This window comes from Heptranchias perlo, chromosome 7 (assembly GCF_035084215.1).
Source record: "Heptranchias perlo isolate sHepPer1 chromosome 7, sHepPer1.hap1, whole genome shotgun sequence".
Lineage (NCBI taxonomy): Eukaryota > Metazoa > Chordata > Chondrichthyes > Hexanchiformes > Hexanchidae > Heptranchias > Heptranchias perlo.
In genome coordinates this window covers 35555698-35578362 of record NC_090331.1, presented here as the reverse complement: position 1 = coordinate 35578362, position 22665 = coordinate 35555698, and the positions used below count along the sequence as shown (strand labels likewise).

Sequence of the window (22665 nt, the reverse complement as noted above, 5' to 3'; positions counted from 1 at the left end):
AACATAAACAAATGAAATGCTGGAATTACAGGCATATGCTTTCACAGAGATTCTAGATATAATTGGTAGCTCAGAGATTGGAAGTTCATTGTCGCTGGGTCAAAATCCTGGAACTCCCTTCCTAACAGCACTGTGGGAGAACCTTCACCACACGGGCTGCAGCAGTTCAAGAAGGTGGCTCACCACCACCTTCTCAACAGCAATTAGGGATGGGCAATAAATGCCGGCCTCGCCAGCAACGCCCACATCCCATGAACGAATAATAAAAAAAGATAGAATGGTGACGACAAGGTCAAGTAGGTTTTTCCCTTGTGTTGGTTCGCTCCACTTGCTGCAAGCCCAGTCTGGCAGCTACGTCCTTCAGGACTTGCCCAGCACAGGTAGTGGTGGTACAACCGAGCCACTCTTGGTGATGAACATAGAAGTCCCCCACCCAGGAGTACATTCTGCGTCCTTGCTACCATCACTGCTTCCTCCAAGTGGTGTTCAACATGGAGGAGTATTGATTCATCAGTTGAGGGAGGACTGTTGGTGGTAGTCAGCAGGTGGTTTCCTAGCCCACGTTTGTCCTGAAGCCGTGAGGTCCGGCGTCAATGTTGGGGACTACAAGGGCCACTCCCCCCACTGTATATCACTGTGCTTCATCTCTGGTGGATCTGGTCTTGCCGTGGGACAGGACATACCCAGCGATGGTGATGGAGAAATCTGGAACGTTGGCTGATAGTCATATTCACAGAATCGAATCTATGTCAGGCTGTTACAATAAACAACATTAATAACCCTGAGAAAGGGAGACTTGTTTGGGGAAAAATGTTGGAGCTATTGCAGGATGGGATGGGTAAGTTATGGATAATTTTATAATTTTTTTTTCAGAATGGTCAATCTTTTAAAAGTATCTCCCAAGCAGTTACACCTTCTCAGGTGATGATATTCATGCTGGATAACTAAAGCTTTTAAATTAACTTAGCTTTGAAAGTATATTGATTTTATCAAGTACAGTACCAAAGCATAGAACATCAAAAGTCTGAATTTGCAATGAACTCTGTAGAAACTTAAAATTGTTACCACTGTGCCATACAAACAGACAATATATTTTGTAACAATTTACCTTCAACTCCCTCGAGCTGTGATCCAATAAAATTTTCTGCTGTCGCTTTTTTCTTGAAATGTGCACTGGTGAGAGACTTTGAGGATCCAGCAATTTCTTTGTGAAGGTATCTTCAGTTCCTTCATCTTCCTCTTGGGGCCTGAGATAAATCAGATAAATATAAAGATTGAGAACTAATGTGAATGTAAAAGATAGAACAATACCCTTTCTTGGCAGCACAGTACATTGGTACCTATTGTACTAAGAAGTACTAGGTAGGAAAGTAAACAGTGAGGAGGACACGAAGGGGGTGATTTTAAACCACAAGGGGTGGGTTGGGGTTGAAAATAGTTGTTTTTTGGGTCGCAACTGCAACCCGGCTTTATTTCCAGGTTTAACGTCGGCGCGGAAAAGTGCAGGCTTCCCACTGGGAATGCCAAGTCCAAATATTTTGCAGTTGCGACCCAAAAAAAACTATTTTCAACTCCCACCCGCCTCCCAGCCCACCCGCTCTTGGGGTTTAAAATCACACCCAAAAATTCTGCAAAGGGATATAGACTGGTTAAGTAAATGGGCAAGAAGGTGGCAGATGGAGTATAATATGGGGAAATGTGAGGTTATTTACTTTGGTAGGAAGAATAGAAAAACTAAATATTTTTTTAAATGGTGAGAATTTATTAAATGTTGGTGTTCAGAGAGACTGGGTGTCCTTGGACAAGAAACACAAGAAGTTAGCATGCAGGTACAGCAGGCAATTAGGAAAGCAAATGGCATGTTGGCCTTTATCGCAAAGGGATTGGAGTACAAGAGTAAGGAAGTCTTACTACAAATGTACAGAGCTTTGGTGAGACCTCACCTGGAGTACTGCGTACAGTTTTGGTCTCCTTATCTAAGGAAGGATATACTTGCCTTAGAGGCGGTGCAACAGAGGTTCACTAGATAATTCCTGGGATGAGAGGATTGTCCTACGAGGAGAGGTTGAGTCGAATAGGCCTATACTCTCTGGAGTTTAGAAGAATGATAGGTGATCTCACTGAAACATATAAGATTCTGAGGGGGCTTGACAGGATAGATGCTGAGAGGTTGTTTCCCTTGGCTGGAGAGTTTAGAACTAGAGGGCACAGTTGCAGGATAAGGGGTCAGCCATTTAAGACTGAGATGAGGAGGAATTTCTTCACTCAGAGGGTTGTGAATCTTTGGAATTCTTTACCCCAGAGGGGTGTGGATGCTGAGTCGTTAAGTATATTCAAGGCTGAGATAGATTTTTAGACTCCAGGGGAATCAAGGGATATGGGGATTGGGCAGGAAAGTGGAGTTGAGGTTGAAGATCAGCCATGATCTGAACGAATGGCAGAGCAGGCTCGAGGGGCCGTATGGCGTACTCCTGCTCCTATTTCTTATGTTCTAAGTGGGTTTGCACCCGGAGTCAACCACGCTTTGATTTTCTGATCTTTGTAATATGGGAATACATTGGGGGCAATTTTAAACATATGCCCAAAAAAGGGTGAAAAATCAGTGATGCATCCGCTATTCCTGTCTGAACGCTTCAGTGGGAGTCCAAAACCATTTTCGGGTTTGGGCTTCATTATAGTACAGTTGGCGAGTTGCCCAGCACTCAATTATTTCTTGTGAGCAGCACGCCAAATGAGGGGACAGGAAATCCGGTGGTACCATGAGTGAGCTGAGCTGAAAGTGGCACTAAAAAGGGGAGAGTGCACAGGCTCCCTAGCAGCCTAACTGTTGCACATAGGTGTAAATGATCTTTTCTTAACTATGACTCCTCGTGGTAGAACCTTTCAACCCTTGAGGTCTGTATCTCCCCCAGTCACATATGTTTTGCTACTAATATAACTGGAAGACACGTTCAGTTTTGATTCAACCATGACTGATTTAACAAGGTAGTTTAAATTAAATCTGAATAGTCAAATGTCACACTTACTTAACACTCATGTTCTATACAGCTAATTTCTCAGCTGAGTTTATATCATTATTTTAACCTATTGCCTTAGCTGCCGATATTTTCCACAGTTGATCAAAACATGCACATTTACATTGTCTAAGGGAATGACTTTAAGAAGGACAAAACACATCTTCCATAGCTACAGATTTATGTCATTAATGGAATTCAGAAAGTGATTAACACATACCCTCCGCAGCTGGGAGGGTGATTTCTAGTAAGTATGTTTTTTAAAGAATTAGGTCACTATCAAATTTGATATGGCCTTTTAAAATTTACAAAAATGCAGTAATCGAATTTTAAGTTTGTGAAATAACAAACTACTCCATCAGAGTAAAGTATTTGGAGATACACTGATAACTCTCAGCATGTTCATTTTTGAAAAAAGAAACAGGAACTGAAACCTCTTATCAGGTTTGACGAAAATCCAGCAAGAATTTTCAAGTTGTATGGGACAACTGGACTTTCTTGTTTACTGTTTACAGCAAGAAACTTTCCAACTTGTTCGTTTTCAAACGGAACACACCACCTGAAGGGAAGCAGTCAGTTATAAAAAAAGTTTGTTTGATAAAGTGCTTTTAAAATATTAAGGTATGTTATTGATGGACAGGCTGTAACTAGAAATCCATTCACTTTTACTAGAAATAGGGAGGAATACAAATCATTAACATGTGGTATTATTTAAAGCTTGCTCAAGTGCTATAAACTCTTGCTCGACTAAGTATAAGGCACAAATCTTTTGTTTTGGGAGGGGAGGGAGGATAATAAAGAGCCTCTATAAATAATGGAATTTTGGAGTTGTACTAAGACCTGTTTAGGATCCCTAGATCACAAATTAAATATGTCATTGATGTAATACCCTACGTACTGGAGATGCGTATAGTTTACTTCGTAACCTATACAGGATGTAAGGCAAATGTTGCACTTTTTTTTCATTCGTTCACGGGATGTGGGTGTCGCTGGCGAGGCCAGCATTTATTGCCCATCCCTAATTGCCCTTGAGAAGGTGGTGGTGAGCCGCCTTCTTGAACCGCTGCAGTCCGTGTGGTGACGGTTCTCCCACAGTGCTGTTAGGAAGGGAGTTCCAGGATTTTGACCCAGCGACAATGAAGGAACGGCGATATATTTCCAAGTCGGGATGGTGTGTGACTTGGAGGGGAACGTGCAGGTGGTGTTCTTCCCATGTACCATGTACTTATTACTAACACTCTATACGGTTAATTTATCAGTTAAGTTTATACCATTATTTCTATAGCTGCAGATGTTTTCATTCATTATTAGTCGATCATAATTTGAAAATTTACTCTTAATGTCTAAGACAATGAGTTTAATTCAAAGCTACAGATTTATGGCGTTAATGGAATTTCATATCCTGGAATTTATTCTCAGCTGTCTGGAAAACTTCCAGAGATCTGCTGAGTACCCCAGATCTTAAAAGTTCCAGACCATTTTCAAGTTGGCCATGTATTATAACATTGAACAAAAGTCTTCTTGTTTTAAAAGCAATGATGATGACAACAATTAATCACTTCACAGTTAACATCTTATCTCAGGTTATTTATTTACCATCCCACCCTTTAGATGTGATAATGGTGTTTTCTAGCAGTTTTTCCTCTGTGGAAAAATGCCATCAAGTTTTAAATTAGGGAATTAAAACCTATAAAAAATGGTAGCATTCAAATGGAAAAGAAAGATTAGCAACCTTGTAGGGTTGTCTTTGTTCTTCTAAGAAACACTAGTGCGAAAAATCACTGTGCTACATTGGCTGGGAAAAAAATCACAAAGGAGCAATTTTCCTTTAAGACGTTTAGTGATGTACTGATGTCATGGGACTGAAAGAGTCCCATGTGATTCTTCCCACTCTTGGGTGATGTATAAGAGCAGACCCCACTCTGGAGCATCTGTCTGTTTTTGCCTGAAGGGATTTTCTTAAAAAAAGACCCATTATTTGTAATCCCTGAGGCCTGGGTGACAGCCAGGTGCAAACAGGATATAGAAGATGCTCCTTAGAAGAACAAAGAAGACCCTGGAAGGTAGGTAATCTTCTCCAGACCACTAGAGATTGACCAAGTAGTAATTACAATGAGGAGCAGGGTGGTGTTTGTGAGTATCAGACTTCAACAGCCACGGCAGACCTGCTACATGATGTGAATTCCATGGCAGCTTACTTTAAAGAGTGATGTTTACAAATCTATGTGAATCACTTTGTGCAACTACCTATATATATTGCCTATCGGCCTTTTCCAGCAGTGCCCAGGAAACAACCATGGAATTGCCCTCTATTGACCCTTGAATAGAAACAGGAGAACTGAAACCACTCCACCATCATAAAATATACCCTCAACCCTTTTGCTCTCCAACTATCACCACATCTCCAACTTCCCTCTCCTCTCTAAGGTTCTCAAACACCTCCATGCCACCCATCAATGCACCCACCTCTTCTGCCAATTGCTGTTTAAGTCCCTTGAGTGTTGTTTTCCACAGCATCGAAAGATATTGTTAGCACATTATCCCTCCTTGTGCTTTCCTTGTCCTTTGATATGGTTCGCCATCCCATTCTACTCCATCATCTCTTTCTCTTCATCTCTATGGCACTGTACTCCAAAATCCTGGAACTCCCTACCTAACAGCACTGTGGGAGAACCTTCACCAAACAGACTGCAGCGGTTCAAGAAGGAGGCTCACCACCACCTTCTCAGGGGGAATTAAAGATGGGCAATAAATGCTGGCCTTGCCAGCGTCGCCCACATCCCATGAACGAATAAAAAAAACCTCACTTGATTCCACTCCTACCTGTCTTAACGTAGATAGCACAGGCTAGAAATTGGGCCATCTAGCGCCCGTTATTTCGGCGCTATTCAGCCTCTTGAAGTGCCAAAATGGCGTCTCGGCTGCGCACGCACTTCTCTAGCATAACGTGCGCCGGACGCAATCTTGGTATAGGTATTAGCGCGTGCGCAGAGAGCGAATGCCGCAGCATGTAAAGTAGGGACAAAATGCGTACAATCAGTGTGCAACGCTGATTTAAAGTGATAAGTTCCAAAATGGTATCTATCACTCAACTCAACGCACAGTCTTAACCACGCACACCTGAACATGTCTCAGGCGGCCTGGAGGACCCCCACCAACGCTAATTAAAGGGACCATACAGGTGTTGCAGGTTAGTTGCTGGATTATTGCTTCTGGCTGTTGGTGGAATAGGAAGTGTTTTTGGAACTCCCTATTCTTACTGAGAGTTTCTAGAGTACATTTGAGTGTGGTTTGGGAGCTAGTGCCTTACGGTTCGGAAAATTACAACCGTGGTTGAACAACATTCCTGGCAACCAGGGCTCCCGCTGGGCATTGAACACGACTGGGAGCATGCAGAGAGGCCATGCACAGTAGGTCAAGCTATGAGAAGAGGGAGGAGGAGGCGGCACAGGGCACTGAGCATGATGCCATATCCAATGAGGACCTTCAGAAGACCAATCCTGCTACCTCAACATGAGCGAGGAGCATTGCATCCGACGGCCGTGGTTCACCAAGGAGGTCGAAATGGCGATCTGTCAACTGCTGAGGTCACAACTACAGCCTCAGACCAGGGCAAGGACAGCATTGCCTGTGGCTGTGAAGGTAACCGTGGCGCTGAACTTCTACGGCTCAGGATCATTTCAGGCCTCTGCTATGACATATGCAACATCTCGCAGTATGCAGTGCACTGCTGCATAAGGGAGGTCACAGACGCACTGTACCAGATGAGGAACAGGTTCATCATCTTCCCTGTTAATAGAGACAAGCAGAACGAGCGAGCACAGGGGTTTGCTCGCAATGCTGGCTTCCCCATGGTGCAGGGTGCCACTGACTGCACGCGCATTGCCCTGCATATCAACTCAGCCATCTTCGTGAACTGAAAGGGCTTCCACTCCCAGAACGTGCAGCTTGGTGTGTGACCACACACATTGAATCATGGAGGTTGATGCCCGCTACCCTGGGAGCAGCCTTCACTTCATTATGCAGCAATACAATGTGCCAGCTATCTTTCACCCGGCTCGGCAGGTCAAAAGCTGGCTACTGGGCAACAAGGGCTATCCCCTCATGTGGTGGCTCATGACTCTGCTCAGGAACCCACGCACACGTACAGAGCAGGCCTACAATGAGAGCCATGCTGCCACACACAACATCATGGAGCACACCATAGTCCTCCTGAAACAACGCTTCCGCTGCCTGGACCATTCCAGAGGAGCCCTCCAGTACTCTGCTGAGTGGGTGGGAAGATTCGTGGTGGTATGCTGCATGCTGCACAACCTCGCACCATGAGGGAACAGCCCTTGCCAACGATGATCGGAGAAGACCCTAAGCCAGAGATGGAGGAGGAAGAGGAAGAGACTGAGGAGGAAGAAGAAGAGGCTGATGAGGAGGAGGGGTAGGAGCCGGAGGAGGAAGTGGAAAAAGACGCAAGGGTGCAACAGGGAACACACGCCTTGTCTACAAGAGCTCTGTGTGCTCGCCTGCTCCATGCTCGCTTCAATAATGTCAACTACATCCCCCAACTCACCAACAGTCCTACACTCCCCATCTGCCCGCTCCCACATCACCATCAAATCGACCCCCATCTGATTACACATTGCTTTCCCCCTCAGCTCATTGCACAAATAAAAACTACCACCAAATGCAAATTCAAAGTCACATTTATCAATTAACAAATTAAATTATGCAAACAGAGCAGGACTATTCACCACTGTGCGTTCCCTTAGTGCCTGTTGTTTGTGTGCCTTTAGCTATCCTAGTGCACCTACGAGGTGCATCCCCAGTGGCTGGAGCACGGGTGGTGGAAGGCTGCTGGCCTTCAATTGAGGAGAATGCAGATGGCCTTGGAGGACGACCTCGAGCAGCTCTGGGCTGGGAGGGCCCAGCTTCAGAATGCATCATCTCAGCAAGGGCTGCAGCAGTCTGGCCTGGCTGGCTGATAGGCAACAACAAGGGCACAGGCGGAGAGGCAGGGATGGGAATAGGAATGCTGTCATCCTGAGAGAGGACAGCAGGTCCGAATGCACTGGCGCCACTACCATTCTCCCAGGGCAGCGCCTCAGCAATCCTGGTGACCAGCTGGAGAACGGATTGCTGGAGTGCTGTGACGCCCTGGAAGCCCCATTCCACAGTGGTACCTAGAGCCAAGATAGCAGCAATCTGAGCTGCCATTGCAGCAGTCTGAGCTTCAACCGTAGCTTGCAGACCTTTGATCCCATCGGTTTGTGCTGCAATGGCAGCTGTTTGTGCTGCAATAGAAGCCGTGACATCGGCCATCAGACACTGCATCATGGTGGGTTCCACAGGTGTGCTGATGGAAGTGACCATCCGTTCCATGTAAGAAAGGATGGGCTCCAAGCTCTGCGCAAAGCCCTGTGCCAAGTTTGAGGTGGACTCCTCCATGCCCCTTATCATTGTGCGTAGGCTTTCCATTACACCAAGCTTTTGGTGGTGTATGCCATCAGCTGTCTTCTGTAGCCTGGCCCATCAAAGTCCTGATCTGACTCCTCTGCAGCAGAACCAGTGAGTGACTTCATCCTCCGGCAAGCTGGCACCTGTGGTATCCATTCCCCCTGCCCCGGCTCCTGCGCACTTGTGTTCGGTGTCTCACCACGTGCTGATCCCTCCTCTAACCTAGCCTCTAAAGGACGCGCAGTGTCAGTCTCTGAGCTGGTGGATGTGAGTGTCAGATCAAGTGACGGTGTGGCTTCAGTGTCCTCCTCCTCCTCAGATGGTGCCACCATGTGTTCTTGGGTATCTGCAACGACAAAGGGAAACAGGTTGAGTTGTGGAGCGGGGAGAGGAGCAAGTAAGACATGCGTGCCGGCAGCATCTGCAGCACGTGAGTCAGAAAAGATTATGGGAGGAGGGAGATGTGGGAAACGAGAAGCAGCATTTGACATGCAGAGACCCCCTTCACCGGGTCACAGGTGCAGCGATGGCCCACCCAATGATCCGAAGCACAGTCTCCTCCAAGGAGGTGAGGGTATGTAGGCGTGCCTGTCCTCCCTCAGGTCTCTCCTGCTGCTGGCTATTATGCACCATCTTCTCCTGCAAGACGGAGGGCAGTGTGTCAGTGAGTATCCTGCAAGGTGTCTGGGTGATGTGTCTGTCATGGTTGAATAGCTGTTAGTGTCTGCGTCCTGTGAGTGGTGGTTGTGTGGCCTGCAAGTGTGGTACTATGTGTGGGTGAGATGTAGCATGCTGAGTGCATGGGCAGTGTTTGTTGGTGGGTGGGTGATGAGGGGTGTGATGCGTGGATCAGTGGTGCAGTTGGTAGGCTGTGCCACTTGACACTTGCATTCATTCACCTTGTGCGTGGTGCCATGCTCCTGGCGTTCACTTCCTGGGCCACAGCCTCCCAATGCCTGCGGAGCTGGAGTCTGGAGGGTCTCCTGCCACCCTGCGGGTACATGTTGGCCCTACTTTCGACCACCCCCTCCACCAGGGCCTCCAGTGCATCATCAGAGAAGAATGGGGCACGCTCTCGCACTGGTCCCACCATCCCTCCGGCCATCTTTCCCTCCTCCCAGTGGACTATGCATGTGCCATTTGGAAATGAGCACCTGCACCTTTAAGAGGTGCAGACTGCTGATGACGAGCTCTGGCCACGCCCCATTTCGGCTTTCTGATTCTCCGTGCAGCCTCTCCGCAGCGTGGGTAATGCTAGCTGCATGGAGCTATCATGTGAATTAGCAGGCAGCACGAAGTTCACGTATTGCCTGCGCAGGAATCACCGGGCACGGGTTGGTTGCGGATCGCGCTACCCGCGCCCGATTATTGGCCTTATCCAATTTAATCCCCCACATCTCTTATAATGGCTTCTCATGCACAAACAGTCACCTCTGGAATGCCCCAAGGTTTCACCCTTTGGCCTGCTTTTACTCCTCATTTATATGCTGCCACTCATTATCCCTAAAAATGGGGTCAGTTTCCCAACTTAAGTTAACAATATCCAGCTTTCTGTAATTATAATGTTGCCTGATTGAAGTTATCTTGTTCAGTACTCACCAGAAACATTGCATGTTATCCCTTGATCAGAAACCCTTTTCAAATTTCTGACTCAGGTTGGGCGTGCAATCTTAATGTCCCATTCACCTTGAGCTGAACCATCACCTCTAAAATATTGCCCATATCTGTCCCTCCCTCACTGTTGCCAAAACCCTCATCCATGCCTTAGTTACCTTCAAGTTTGACTTGTCAGTGTCCTATTCTCAACCCTACAAAGAAACCAACTTATTCAGAAATCTGACACTCAAATCCCATCCCATACGAAATGATGCACTGCTTTCATCCATGTCCTTACAAACTTCCACTGAATCCCTGCCTTGAATTGGAGGAGAAATTTGACTTATGTCCAATACGCCAGCTAATCGGCGGAGCAATTGCTTCATGCGTTGGTGCATGCCAGCCTGAGTCCGAGCCAAATTCTGAATCAGGCCTCGTTTGAATGGCAGCGGTGAGATGCGGGTGTCAAACAAGCAACCTGATGCAGTTTTCTGGTTGGGTCTGATGAATTCTGGCAGGCTCCAATGCCAAGCCGGCCCGCAGTTAGGTCCTGGGATGGGGTTGGTGGTGGCGAAGCTAGTAGGAGCAATTCTACTCCTACTGGCTTCATAAAAATGCAACTTTGAAAGAGTTATGTGGCCGTTTTTTGTGCGGCCTCCAGTGGTCCTTTTGTACCTGAATTTTGCATTGGGGTCCTAAGCTGACCCTGTAGGACCCTGATATGTACAGTAGAGCAACCTTATGTCTGTTTCAGGCAGGCGGGCTGCTCACCTTGGGCGTCAATGAGGAAGCCGAGATGGCCCCCCCACCACCGATTGTCAACTTCTGGCCACCCATTTGTCAGGTGCAAAACGGACGGCTGTGAGTTGAATTTATCCCCACAAATGATTTTAAAATCTTTGTTCCCTTTTTCAAATCCCTCTATTGCCTTGCTTCACCCTACTTCTGCAATCTCCTTCAGCTCTACAGCCCTGCTTACTGCCTGTGCTCTTCCTACACTCTCCCTCCTTCCATTCCACTATCAATGTCAGATCCTTCAGTTATTTCAGGCTCGCAATCTGGTATTCTCTTCCTAAACTCCTCTGCCTTGCCACATTTCCCCATCCTCGAAGCCTACCTCATTCCTCCAACACTTCTCCCTACACATGCTCAAGTCCAACCCCTCACTTTGTAAAATGTCTTGAGACATTTTCACTATGCCAAAAGTGCCATACAAGTGCAAATTTGTTGCTGTCGTACGTCAGTCTCCAGACTGTACCACCTGTATGATCTGCAAAAGGCTGATCAAAAGGCCCCTCTTTAACTTTTCCCTCAGAATGAAGGTGTTCAGAGCCCCAGGATCCATAATTAGTCTGAAACTGCTATTTAATGACAAACCGAACAAGAAGAAATTGCTATACTGGGAATTCCAAATGTAAACCCACATCCTATTATTTTATGGTACAGCAAATTGATAAAATAGAGCACAATTTTTATATATAGCTGAAAATACTTACATTATAACACATAAAAGGAAATTTGTCATTTCCATCTTTTTACATGGATACAACCTATTATGTTATTTTTCTCCTTCCAAAAGTATATTGTAAAAAAAACCCCAAAACATTTGTATGACCCATTTCAGCCATCAATATTAAAAAATGTGCTAAGAACCATTATCTTCCCTCCCTCAAGTATTCATTGCACTGCTGTGAAATCAGAGGTAATCCTAGTCGTTCTGGTTGGTTTGAATAGGGATAAACTGAATCTATTACTGTTTTAACTAAGTCATACTTGCAATATTATGTTTCCCCTGAACATTCTTTGTAATGTTGAGAAATTATGACTATTATGGATGACCTTCATCATTTTGACCAATTTGAATTGAAATAAACCACTATTATTTCTTTAAGTATGATATCATAAAATGTTGGACATAATAAGCTTAAAAAAACCGATATCTTTTTCAACTAGATTTACTCAACATCTCTAGGTCATTTTGATCTATACCTAATTATTTGTAACTGGGATGGATATTGGAAATCTATATTTGCAAAGCACTTGCTTTTGATTTCTAATTAAAAGTACAAAATGTGACTTAACACAGTGTTCCATTTATCACAGGTTTGATATATGTACTGTAGTGTCTTGAAACACTGGTCAATTGTTCAAGAATGTTCTGTTTATCTCTACATCAAGCAACATTGACCAGCTAGTACTATATGCTTCAGAGTGGGAGAGGTATGGAAGAGAGAGGTAAGCAGAGTTCCGTTGAGGTTGACTTGGTTCGAAGATGACAAGCCTGGTAAAGGGAGATTGCAAATACATTTATTCTATGTGGCAGTCACAGGTATACAATACCTGAGGCATGCAGGTTCACAGTATTTTATGATGCAGTTATTGATTGTCCAACCAACCTGGCTTATTAATGAGACCTGGAGAAGCAATCTTGTCGTTGAAAGCTGGGATCCTTTCCACTTGGCCCCAGATAACCATGCAAGGCAACGGATAGGGTGGCCCTTGCTGAACAAACTGAAGGAAGCTTAATAATGTTCTGTGCTGCTAATGTGTATGGGTTTAACTGGTTAAACTGCAGCATAATTAGGCACACATTAGGGTTTTCCTTAGCCTTAGCTCTTGCCAATCTGCATTCAAGTGCCCTGGATTTAGGTAATTGGTATATGTTCTTATGGGAAGAAAGTGCATATTCCATTTCAGGTAAATGGAAACTCAACTATGTGGATTTCTCAGTTGTTTGAACTGGAGACTGTTAAACACTTGGCTTTTCATGTATATCTGATCAAAAAGATCAAGCAACATCAAATAAACATTGAAAAAGATTCAGACTATTAAGATACATCACAAATTTAATTTTAATTGGTTTAGCCTTTTGGTTGGGTGCCTATTATGAAGTTGCTAATTTCCCTATATTAGCAATGAACATTGAATATTTTTGATAAGTTTTTGTCTGTTACAGGTACGGTTGTCAATTATATATTTTTAAGCATAACTCCTGTGGCATTTGCTCATGGTAAGTCAAATCATAAGATGTTTTATAACAACATGCATATTATACCATGTAATGCACAATTACTCTGCTTTTATAGTGCAGCTGTGTTTACCTAAGCCAGTTCCTTCAAGGCCACAACATATAATTGCTACAAATAGACACAATTTGAGGTTAACCACTGTTGGTGAGTGAAGTATGCACTTACAATTTTGCCATACTTAGCTCACAGAGGAAACCACCCTCAAGATTGGAACACTGAATTGGTTGCATTAACACTAAATTGATAACTGAATTCAATTGCTGCACATCTGGAAATAAGAACATAAGAAATAGGAGCAGGATTAGGTCATACGGCCCCTCGAGCCTGCTCCGCCATTCAATAAGCTGATGGCTGATCTTTGACCTCAACTCCACTTTCCTGCCCGATCCCCATATCCCTTGATTCCCCTAGTCCAAATAAATGCCATACTGTGATTAAACCCTTTTCTGCCTTGTTCTAACATTGGTTTAGAATAATAGTGCAAAACCATGTTAATTGCACATGAAATCATCATGAGATTATTCCAATCATTACATGGGTTAACATCTATTTAAGAAATTTGTTCACTTCTAGACACAATTTTCATGTTACACTAAACAATCCTTATGGTGTGAATGATGTAACAATTTTAATACACTGAAATTAATTTAATGTTTTTCCTTGAATACTACAACTCCTCATAATAACTAAATATCACCTCAAGCATGCGTACACACACAATACTCCTACTCAGACAGCCAACACATACATGATGAGCTAAATTATCTCTTTTTGTGCTATAAAATTCTATGATTCCACAAAAAAAAAGTGGAAAGAATGAGTGAGTAGCAAAATAAAATTATCTCAGTTGGGAAGAAAAATAAAATGCAAGAACAAATTAAGACAAGAATGGGGGGGGAAAGAAAGAGTAATAAACTTGTTTTGGTAATTTGCTTTATAAATTGGGCGATGTCCATCATTAAAACCTACTGAAATCCTGCAAACAGTATTGAAGCAGCCCTCAAGCGAATCACTGCTTGGGTTTGTGGCACCTGAGTAAAAGATTAATTGAAGTCAAGAATCATTTATGTTAATATTTTTGTGAAGATTTGTACAATCTTCAAAATGTATTAATCCTCTGTTAATTTGTATCACAATAATCTGCTAATTGCAATTGATCTTTTCAGAAGGTTGTACAAGTGTTCCTTAATTAAGTCATTATTATTCTTTAACTGGGTTGTATGCATGACACTAATTCCAAATAAAAACTACAAAAGAACAGATGATCCTAGTCAGACTGATCTGTAGTATCTTTTGGCATGCTGTTTATATTTGAGTCTCTCGATTCTTAACTAGCTATCTATATTTCAAAGTATATTGATCCTCCCTAGCATCATTTTACCAATGGTTAGTTCAAAAAAGGAATTGAACTGTTATCTAAAATCTATAAGCTTATCAGCAGCTTTTCAGATTTCTGATACGTATATTGAATGCAGGAGACATAATAAGCATAAAAGATATTTTTTAGTTCAACATGAGTGTAATATCTTTCTACAGTGAAAAATGTAACGGAAAATTCTGTTAATTTTTCATTAAACTTTAACTCTTTGCAATTGTGCATGTGTTTCAAGGGTCATATAATATGTGTACAAAATTTAAATACAAAAGTTTTGATTTTCTTCCAATTACTGTTATAAAAACCAGATGAGCAAAATATGAAGTTAGTTTGGCATTGACATAACAGATTAATGAATATGTCATGGCTTGGCTCATTTTCAACAACATATACTTATACAGCACCTTTAACAGGCTAAAATGTCCCAAGGTGCATCACGAAGGCAGAAGATAACTGGAGACCAAGAAATTGAGGAAGGTGGATTAGGGAAGATGACGGAATGCAAGATAGAAGAAGTAGGTTTTGAGAAGGCTTTTGAAAGAGAGTAGAGAGGTAGCAATAGGTTAGGGCCTAAGTAGAATGTTCCAGAATGTGAGGCCCAAAAGCAGCTGAAGGCCTTACAGCCAAAAGTGGAGTAGAATGGAGGAATGCGAAGGAAGCCAGAATTGGAAATGCAGAGGCCACATACAGGACCACTGTCTTGATAAGGTTGCAAAAGTAGGGAAGGGTGAGACCATAGAAAGATTTGTAGATGAGGGCAGAAATTTTGAAATTGATGTGTAAGCAGATAGGGAGCCAGTGAATATTAGCAACAAAAGGGTGCTCGGGAGTGGGAGAGGGTGCGGGCAATGGAGATTTGGACAAGTAGAAGGTCAACAAGGAGTAAGAAAAATTGGAGACGGCAAAAGCGTGGATAAGCAGCAGTACAAGTGTGGTAGGAGCAGAGGCTGCCAATGTAATGGAGCTGTAAATAGGTAGTCTTGGTGGTGGCAAAGATATGGGGCATGACTTTAACTTGGAAAAGCGAGTGGGTTGGGGGCAGGGGGGCAGTAAAAATTTTAAAAATCTAAAACCTGCCCCTAACCCGCCTCCAACTCGCCCATTTCCAGTTTTAACAGAGGCAGGACGAGGGGCAGGCGACCAACCCGCTCTCAGAAGGTGGGTCACAAAAAGCTTTCAAGGAGGCTGCAGGCCTCCATTTTAACAGCTTTTTTGTTTTTAAACTCTGGGGGCCGGGGTTCCTGAGCCTTCTACTTCACACCACGTGACAGATATTAAGGGGAACGGATAGGGTGGATGGAGAGAAACTATTTCCGCTGGTTGGGAATTCTAGGAGTAGGGGGCACAGTCTAAAAATTAGAGCCAGACCTTTCAGGAGCGAGATTGGATAACATTTCTACACACAAAGGGTGGAAGAAGTTTGGAACTCTCTTCCGCAAACGGCAATTGATACTAGCTCAATTGCGAAATTTAAATCTGAGATAGATAGCTTTTTGGCAATCAAAGATATTAAGGGATATGAGCCAAAGGCGGGTCTCTGGAGTTAGATCACAGATCAGCCATGATCTTATCAAATGGCGGAGCAGGCACGAGGGGCTGAATGGCCTACTCCTGTTCCTATGTTCCTAGGAGGCGAGAAGGCCTGAAACAGCTGGTAAGTGCCTTTGTAGTACAACTTGTAGGCCAGGAGGAGCAGTAGTGCTTCCCTCAGACCCTACAAGCCGACCTGTAGCGACCCCCCTCCCGATCTCCGACCCCCCCCACGATCTCCGACCCCCCCCACGATCTCCGACCCCCCAATGACAGAGCCCCCCCCCAATGACAGAGCCCCCCCCCCAATGACAGAGCCCCCCCCCCACAATGACAGAGCCCCCCCCCCACAATGACAGAGCCCCCCCCCCCAATGACAGAGCCCCCCCCCCAATGACAGAGCCCCCCCCCCAATGACAGAGCCCCCCCCCCAATGACAGAGCCCCCCCCCCCCAATGACAGAGCCCACCCCCCCAATGACAGAGCCCACCCCCCCAATGACAGAGCCCCCCCCCCAATGACAGAGCCCCCCCCCCAATGACAGAGCCCCCCCCCCAATGACAGAGCCCCCCCCCCAATGACAGACCCTCCACCAATGACTCCCAATGATTGAGCACCCTGATGATTGAGCCCCCCTCCCATAACTGAGCCCCCCGATGACTAAACCTCCATCCCCCCCCCCCACCCCGGTTATCCCCGATGTCCCCCCCCCACTCCGATGACATACTGATGACTGACCCCTACCCACTGGTGACCCCGACCACCCCCCCCCCACCTCCCAACTAACACTTACCTGTTCATGTCCTCTATTTTCCTCTTCTCCCATTTGACTGAAGTCAGCCTGTCAATCAGGCTGTCCTGTTGAGCGGGACACCGTCAAAAAAAAAAGACGTCCTTACGGCAAAATCGTAAGGACATCCAGGAAACCCGTACTTCCGGGTTTCCTATCAGGAATGTAATGTTTAGATAATATTAGTATATGAAGTATGTAATGGTAAACACAAATGTTCTAGGTGGGGGGGTGTGAAAATTTGGAGTGGAACTCAATGATTGGGGGGGGGGTCTGAGCGGCACTTCCTGTGCCTTTTCCCCTTCCATAGTGATGACCCTGGAATAGCTGGGTCTGTCACGATGACATTAGGTGGCCCACATTCTGCCACTTGCAAGTCAGTTGCCTTCAAAATACTTAATGAAGCAAGCATACATTGAATGCTAGAACTAAATCCTGGCTGGAGTGGGTCTTGCAGTTTTTTTAATGTTGGTTTTCTTGTGGCAATCAATTGCCACTTTTTATAACAGTAGATTTAAATTCTGGGGCTTTTGGCACTTTTTCTTTAAACTTCATCTGGCACACTGGCATGTACACTATGGCAAGATGCTGCAATGATTTTCTTCCACCCCCAGGGCCCCTGCCAGGATGGATGCCATAGTTCTGCCAAAATGGCATGGGCATCTGCCCAATATATGTAAATTTACTGACCCCAGAATTTCAGAGCCACATAGAGAAGTCGTCCCAGGGAGCTACCTGGAATGTCAGGGTTCATATCTATGAATACTAATACAGAAGTTTAATCCCGTGCATTTACCAACTATTTTGTATTCGTTTGAAATTGTTTAGCTCTAAATCACCCTGCCCTGATTCTACTGTGGTGATAAATGGACCAATTGAAAATCTTCACAAAACAACAAATTATTCAATTTTTCCTTTCTTGGGCCACTACTTACCTAAAGTCAAGCCCTGGAGAAGAAGTCCCAGTGATAGTACAGATGCAAGGCTTTGAGTTAAACTGCGAGATGATGAGTTGTACCTTAATTTGAGCTGTAGCACGCTCTGAGGGTGTATATGTGACAACAATCTCAACTTGTCCATTAGCTGGGATTATTCCTGTGTGACAAACAGAATCCAATCATCATACATTTACATGTCAAAAAATGTTAAATTACTTACAGAAAGTATGATATTTCTCATTGTTTGAAGAGTTCTACCTTTAGATACAAACGGCAGAAACTTGGGCATTCTCTCTATTGGCCCTCATAACCTTGGATAGATGCATAAACAGTGTTTCTGCCAATCTTGTGTCAAAGTTACAGTGACCAATTGGGAGACCCCCCCACCGAGAAATTCCTGGCAAAATAGAATATTAGCATCGTCTCACAGAAGACATTCACCAGGGTAACTAAGTTTTTAAAACATTTGTGCTCTAAGCGGTCAGGTGATCTACCATGGCACTGACAGCTCAGTAACAGGAGAACACTGAAACATAACAGGAAATGATAAAAGAAGCTCCAAACCAAGCAAGGTCACAAAGAAAAGCAAGGGGTAAACAAGGGGGGAGTTTTGTCTGTGCAGGCTGAACTTCTTTTAAAAAAATGAGAAAAACTATAGCTTTAGTACATTGATGATTCTCATTCATTTAAGCTTTAAATACAAAATACCAAATTAACACAAAAATTGGCAGTGAGGTTCTGAGGATCTATATCTACAGGTCAGCTTGCAGTAGGTACAGTTACACTAAAATGATCTTCATCCTCAGCTATCAAGACAAGACAGCAATGTTCAATAAAACTGTGAATAATGTGCTAGGTTGTCATCAGTTGGTAGCCTTACAGATGGTATTGAAAACAACTGCCCACACGTTGGCCTAAGAAAAAGTGGCTGCTAGTCCTGCAAAATAATTTCTAAATTCTCCTGTTGAGTTCTTTCTATCAGTGTGTAACACAAGGCAATACATTTTGCCATTTAATTTTCAAACCTAAAATTTGCAGGTCTCTGTTCAGTAATAGCTTTATAGTCTTTTTTTACAAGGGAAACAAACCTGTATTGACAAATGTTATTAAAATAGGGATCATTAAAATTGTTTTTTTTATTGCCAATAGCAATAGCAGTGGCAGAGGTAAATTAAACACACAACATTGCCAAAAGCATCAAGTTTGAGGTAAGGAATAGTTAAGATGTGGTAGAGCAACAGATTCAAAAGAAAAAGGAACAGATTTTCAATTTAAAATCATTTGAATATCTTTAAGGTAGACACTACAGTGGGTAAGAATAGGTTTTTACAGGGCAGCAATTTCTATTTTTATATTTTTCTTCACTTTTAGTGTACATTTAAAAAAAAATTTGTTCATGGGACGTGGGCGTCGCTGGCGAGGCCGGCATTTATTGCCCATCCCTAATAATAATTAATTAGTATTGGTGATGGTGGAGGGTAAGATACAGCAAGACAAACCGAGAAAAGAGCAAACATTAAGTTAAAGGCAGTGCTGTTTGAATAGTATACTTTTAAAGCAGTGGAATAAATTGTGTTGTAAAATGGTATAATCCTAGGCATAGTATTGGGACACTATCAAATCACTTGGAAAATAAAATGGAGTTTGGGCTCCATAATATTGTCAATGAAGAACTTTGTTTTATTCCTTAATGGCATGTGTACAGATAGGTTATTCACACTGTTGAATTCACCTCAAATCTTGAAGAATTCTGATTAAAAGAATTCAGTGCTGAAACTGGATGTCAAGTTGCGCCCTCATTGCATTAGTGACATAATGCACATTGCGCGATGTACATGTTGTTCACGAGTTGATCCTTTCAACAAAAACGCAATCACTTTGCCAGATCTGACAGGTCATATGGGCCAGGAGGTCTCCACCTATATAATCCTGGTGGGTTAATCAATTCTGAAGACCAGAAGATCTGAGAATCACTTTAAGGGCTAAGTGCACACCTCAAACCCAAGATGGCATTAAAAATGATAATTTTCCTCACAAAACTGTGAATTAGAAAATAACTGTAGGAACAGGATCCAAACTGTGAAGCAGAATTAAAGAAACAATGACCCATGATCTGCTGCAAAAAGTGAGAAGAAGAATAATTAAGGGACCAAAATTCCACCAGAGGTGCCCCAAGACCTATTCCTGGGCCATGGACAATGGTGACTTTCAATATTCTTCAACTTCTAAAGGAGACAATTGCCTCAAAACAAAGACAATTAATCCCTTCCAGGATTGATTCTATTTGTCTTTGGAACTTCTGTGGCTTTCCTGGAGTTTCGGTGGACTCTTGCAATCTCTTAGCTAGCAAGGATTCCACTGAGGCATAATTGGTAGAATTCCTGGGGCAGCCTGGGAACTACTCCAGACACACCTACTTGTCATGGGAGAGGGACAGGTTGAAGATTCGCTCATGCTCCCTCACTGTTATTTCTTGTAAAAGAACTAATCAGGCAGAATCCTCGTTGCACCCAATTTCCAGGCTCCTGCCTATAGATCTGGCCAAGTTCCACCTAGGGCCCAAACAGAATTTTGGGCCCTGAGATTGCAGTCTGGAACATGACCTTATATACAGCAGAGTACAGTAAGTTCAACAGGCCAAAGTGCAAATGAATTTAAGGGACAGTGATTTTCCCCAGTGTGATGGTTACATTATTTGTTGTACCCTCTCAATTTTGATATCATCCTTGTAAAGCTTTTCTACACTTTCCCAGTGCTTCTATATCCTTTTTTAATGGAGATCAGTCCTGTGCACAGTACTCCAAGTGTGGTCTAACCAAGGTACTATTAAAGTTTAACATAACTTCTTTGCTTTTGAATTCTACTCCTCTAGAAATTAACCCCAGTTTTGTTTGCACTTTTTATTGCTTTGTTATCCTGCGTTGCTAGTTTTAATGATTTGTGAATCTGCACCTCTGGGTCCCTTTGCGCTTCCACCCCATTTAGACTCTTAGCTCTAGGGTTTCTTAAAAAAAAATTATTTGCCTCTCTCAGGATGTCACATGTCTGTTGGTGGATGGGGAGTATTAGAGGTCATGTTCTGATGAAGTTGATCTGATCTGATGATGAAGGTGAGCTGATCGAAGTTTATAAGATATTAAGGGGAACAGATAGGGTGGATAGAGAGAAACTATTTCCGCTGGTTGGGGATTTTAGGAGTAGGGGGCACAGTCTAAAAATTAGAGTCAGACCTTTCAGGAGCGAGATTAGAAAACATTTCTACACACAAAGGGTTGTAGAAGTTTGGAACTCTCTTCCGCAAACGGCAATTGATACTAGCTCAATTGCTAAATTTAAATCGGAGATAGATAGCTTTTTGGCAACCAAAGGTATTAAGGGATATGGGCCAAAGGCAGGTATATGGAGTTAGATCACAGATCAGCCATGATCTGTCCTACAAGAGAGGGGGCGGTACTGGACCTAATTCTAGGGAATGTGGCCGGCGAAGTGGAAGAAGTGCTAGTAGGTGAGCACTTTGGTGACAGTGACCATAATTCGGTGAGATTTAAGGTGGTCATGGAAAAGGACAGGGAGGGGCCGGAAATAAAGGTTCTAAATTGGGGGAAGGCCGATTTTAATAGGATAAGGCAGGATCTGGCCAAAATGGACTGGGATCAGCTGCTTGTAGGAAAATCCGCATCGGAGCAATGGGAGTCTTTCAGAAGGGAGATTGAGACCATACAATGGCAACATGTTCCCGTAAAGGTCAAGGGTGGTTCCAAGAACTCCAGGGAACCTTGGATGTCAGGGGATATACGAGAATGGATTAGGAAAAAAAGGAGGGCTTTTGGCAGATACAAAAGGCTAAAGTCGGAGGAAGCCCTAGAGGAGTATAAAAAGTGCAGGGGGATACTTAAAAAAGAAACTAGGAGATCAAGGAGGGGCCATGAAATAACACTGGCGAGCAAAATAAAGGAAAATCCTAAGATGTTTTATAAGTATATTAAGGGTAAGAGGATAACTAGGGAAAAAATAGGGCCCATTAGGGACAAAAATGGCAATCTGTGTGTGGAGCCGGCAGATGTAGGAGGGGTTCTAAATGAATTTTTTGCATCTGTTTTCACTATGGAGAAGGACGATGTAGACATAGAAATACGGCAGGGGGACTGTGATATACTCGAACATATTAACATCGAGCGGGAGGAGGTATTGGCGGTTTTAGCAGGCCTAAAAATGGATAAATCCCCTGGCCCGGACGAAATGTATCCCAGGCTACTGTGTGAGGCAAAGGAGGAGATTGCGGGGGCTCTAACACATATATTCAGAACCTCTCTGGCCACAGGGGATGTGCCAGAGGACTGGAGAACCGCTAATGTAATACCATTATTCAAGAAGGGGAGTAGGGAAAAACCGGGGAACTATAGGCCAGTGAGCCTAACATCAGTGGTAGGAAAATTATTGGAAAAAATTCTGAAGGACAAAATTAGTCTCCACTTGGAGAAGCAAGGATTAATCAGGGATAGTCAACATGGCTTTGTCAAGGGAAGATCATGTCTGACTAATTTGATTGAATTTTTTGAGGGGGTGACTAGGCGTGTGGATGAGGGTAACGCAGTGGATGTGGTATACATGGATTTCAGTAAGGCCTTCGATAAAGTCCTGCACAGGAGACTGGTCAAGAAGGTACGAGCCCATGGAATCCAGGGTGCCTTGGCACTTTGGATACAAAACTGGCTTAGTGGCAGAAGGCAGAGGGTGATGGTCGAAGGTTGTTTTTGTGACTGGAAGCCTGTGGCCAGTGGGGTACCACAGGGATCGGTGCTGGGTCCCTTGCTGTTTGTGGTCTACATTAACGACTTGGATATGAATGTAAAAGGTATGATCAGTAAGTTCGCTGATGATACAAAAATTGGTAGGGTGGTAAATAGCGAGGAGGATAGCCTCAGTCTGCAGGACGATATAGATG

The 22665-nt window shown here is 43.8% G+C and overlaps 1 protein-coding gene across 2 annotated transcripts in view; it reads right to left on the bottom strand.

The window, feature by feature from the left end:
* The window catches only part of cfap221 (cilia and flagella associated protein 221), a 196409-nt gene that overhangs the window by 106011 nt on the left and 67733 nt on the right, over positions 1–22665 (bottom strand). For both annotated transcript variants that reach the window (XM_067987292.1, XM_067987291.1), the window contains 2 exons: positions 17718–17877; positions 1109–1247 (listed from right to left, as the gene is read on the bottom strand). In XM_067987292.1, the coding sequence (XP_067843393.1) occupies positions 1109–1247; positions 17718–17877 (299 nt within the window). The remainder of the gene's footprint in view (positions 1–1108; positions 1248–17717; positions 17878–22665) is intronic.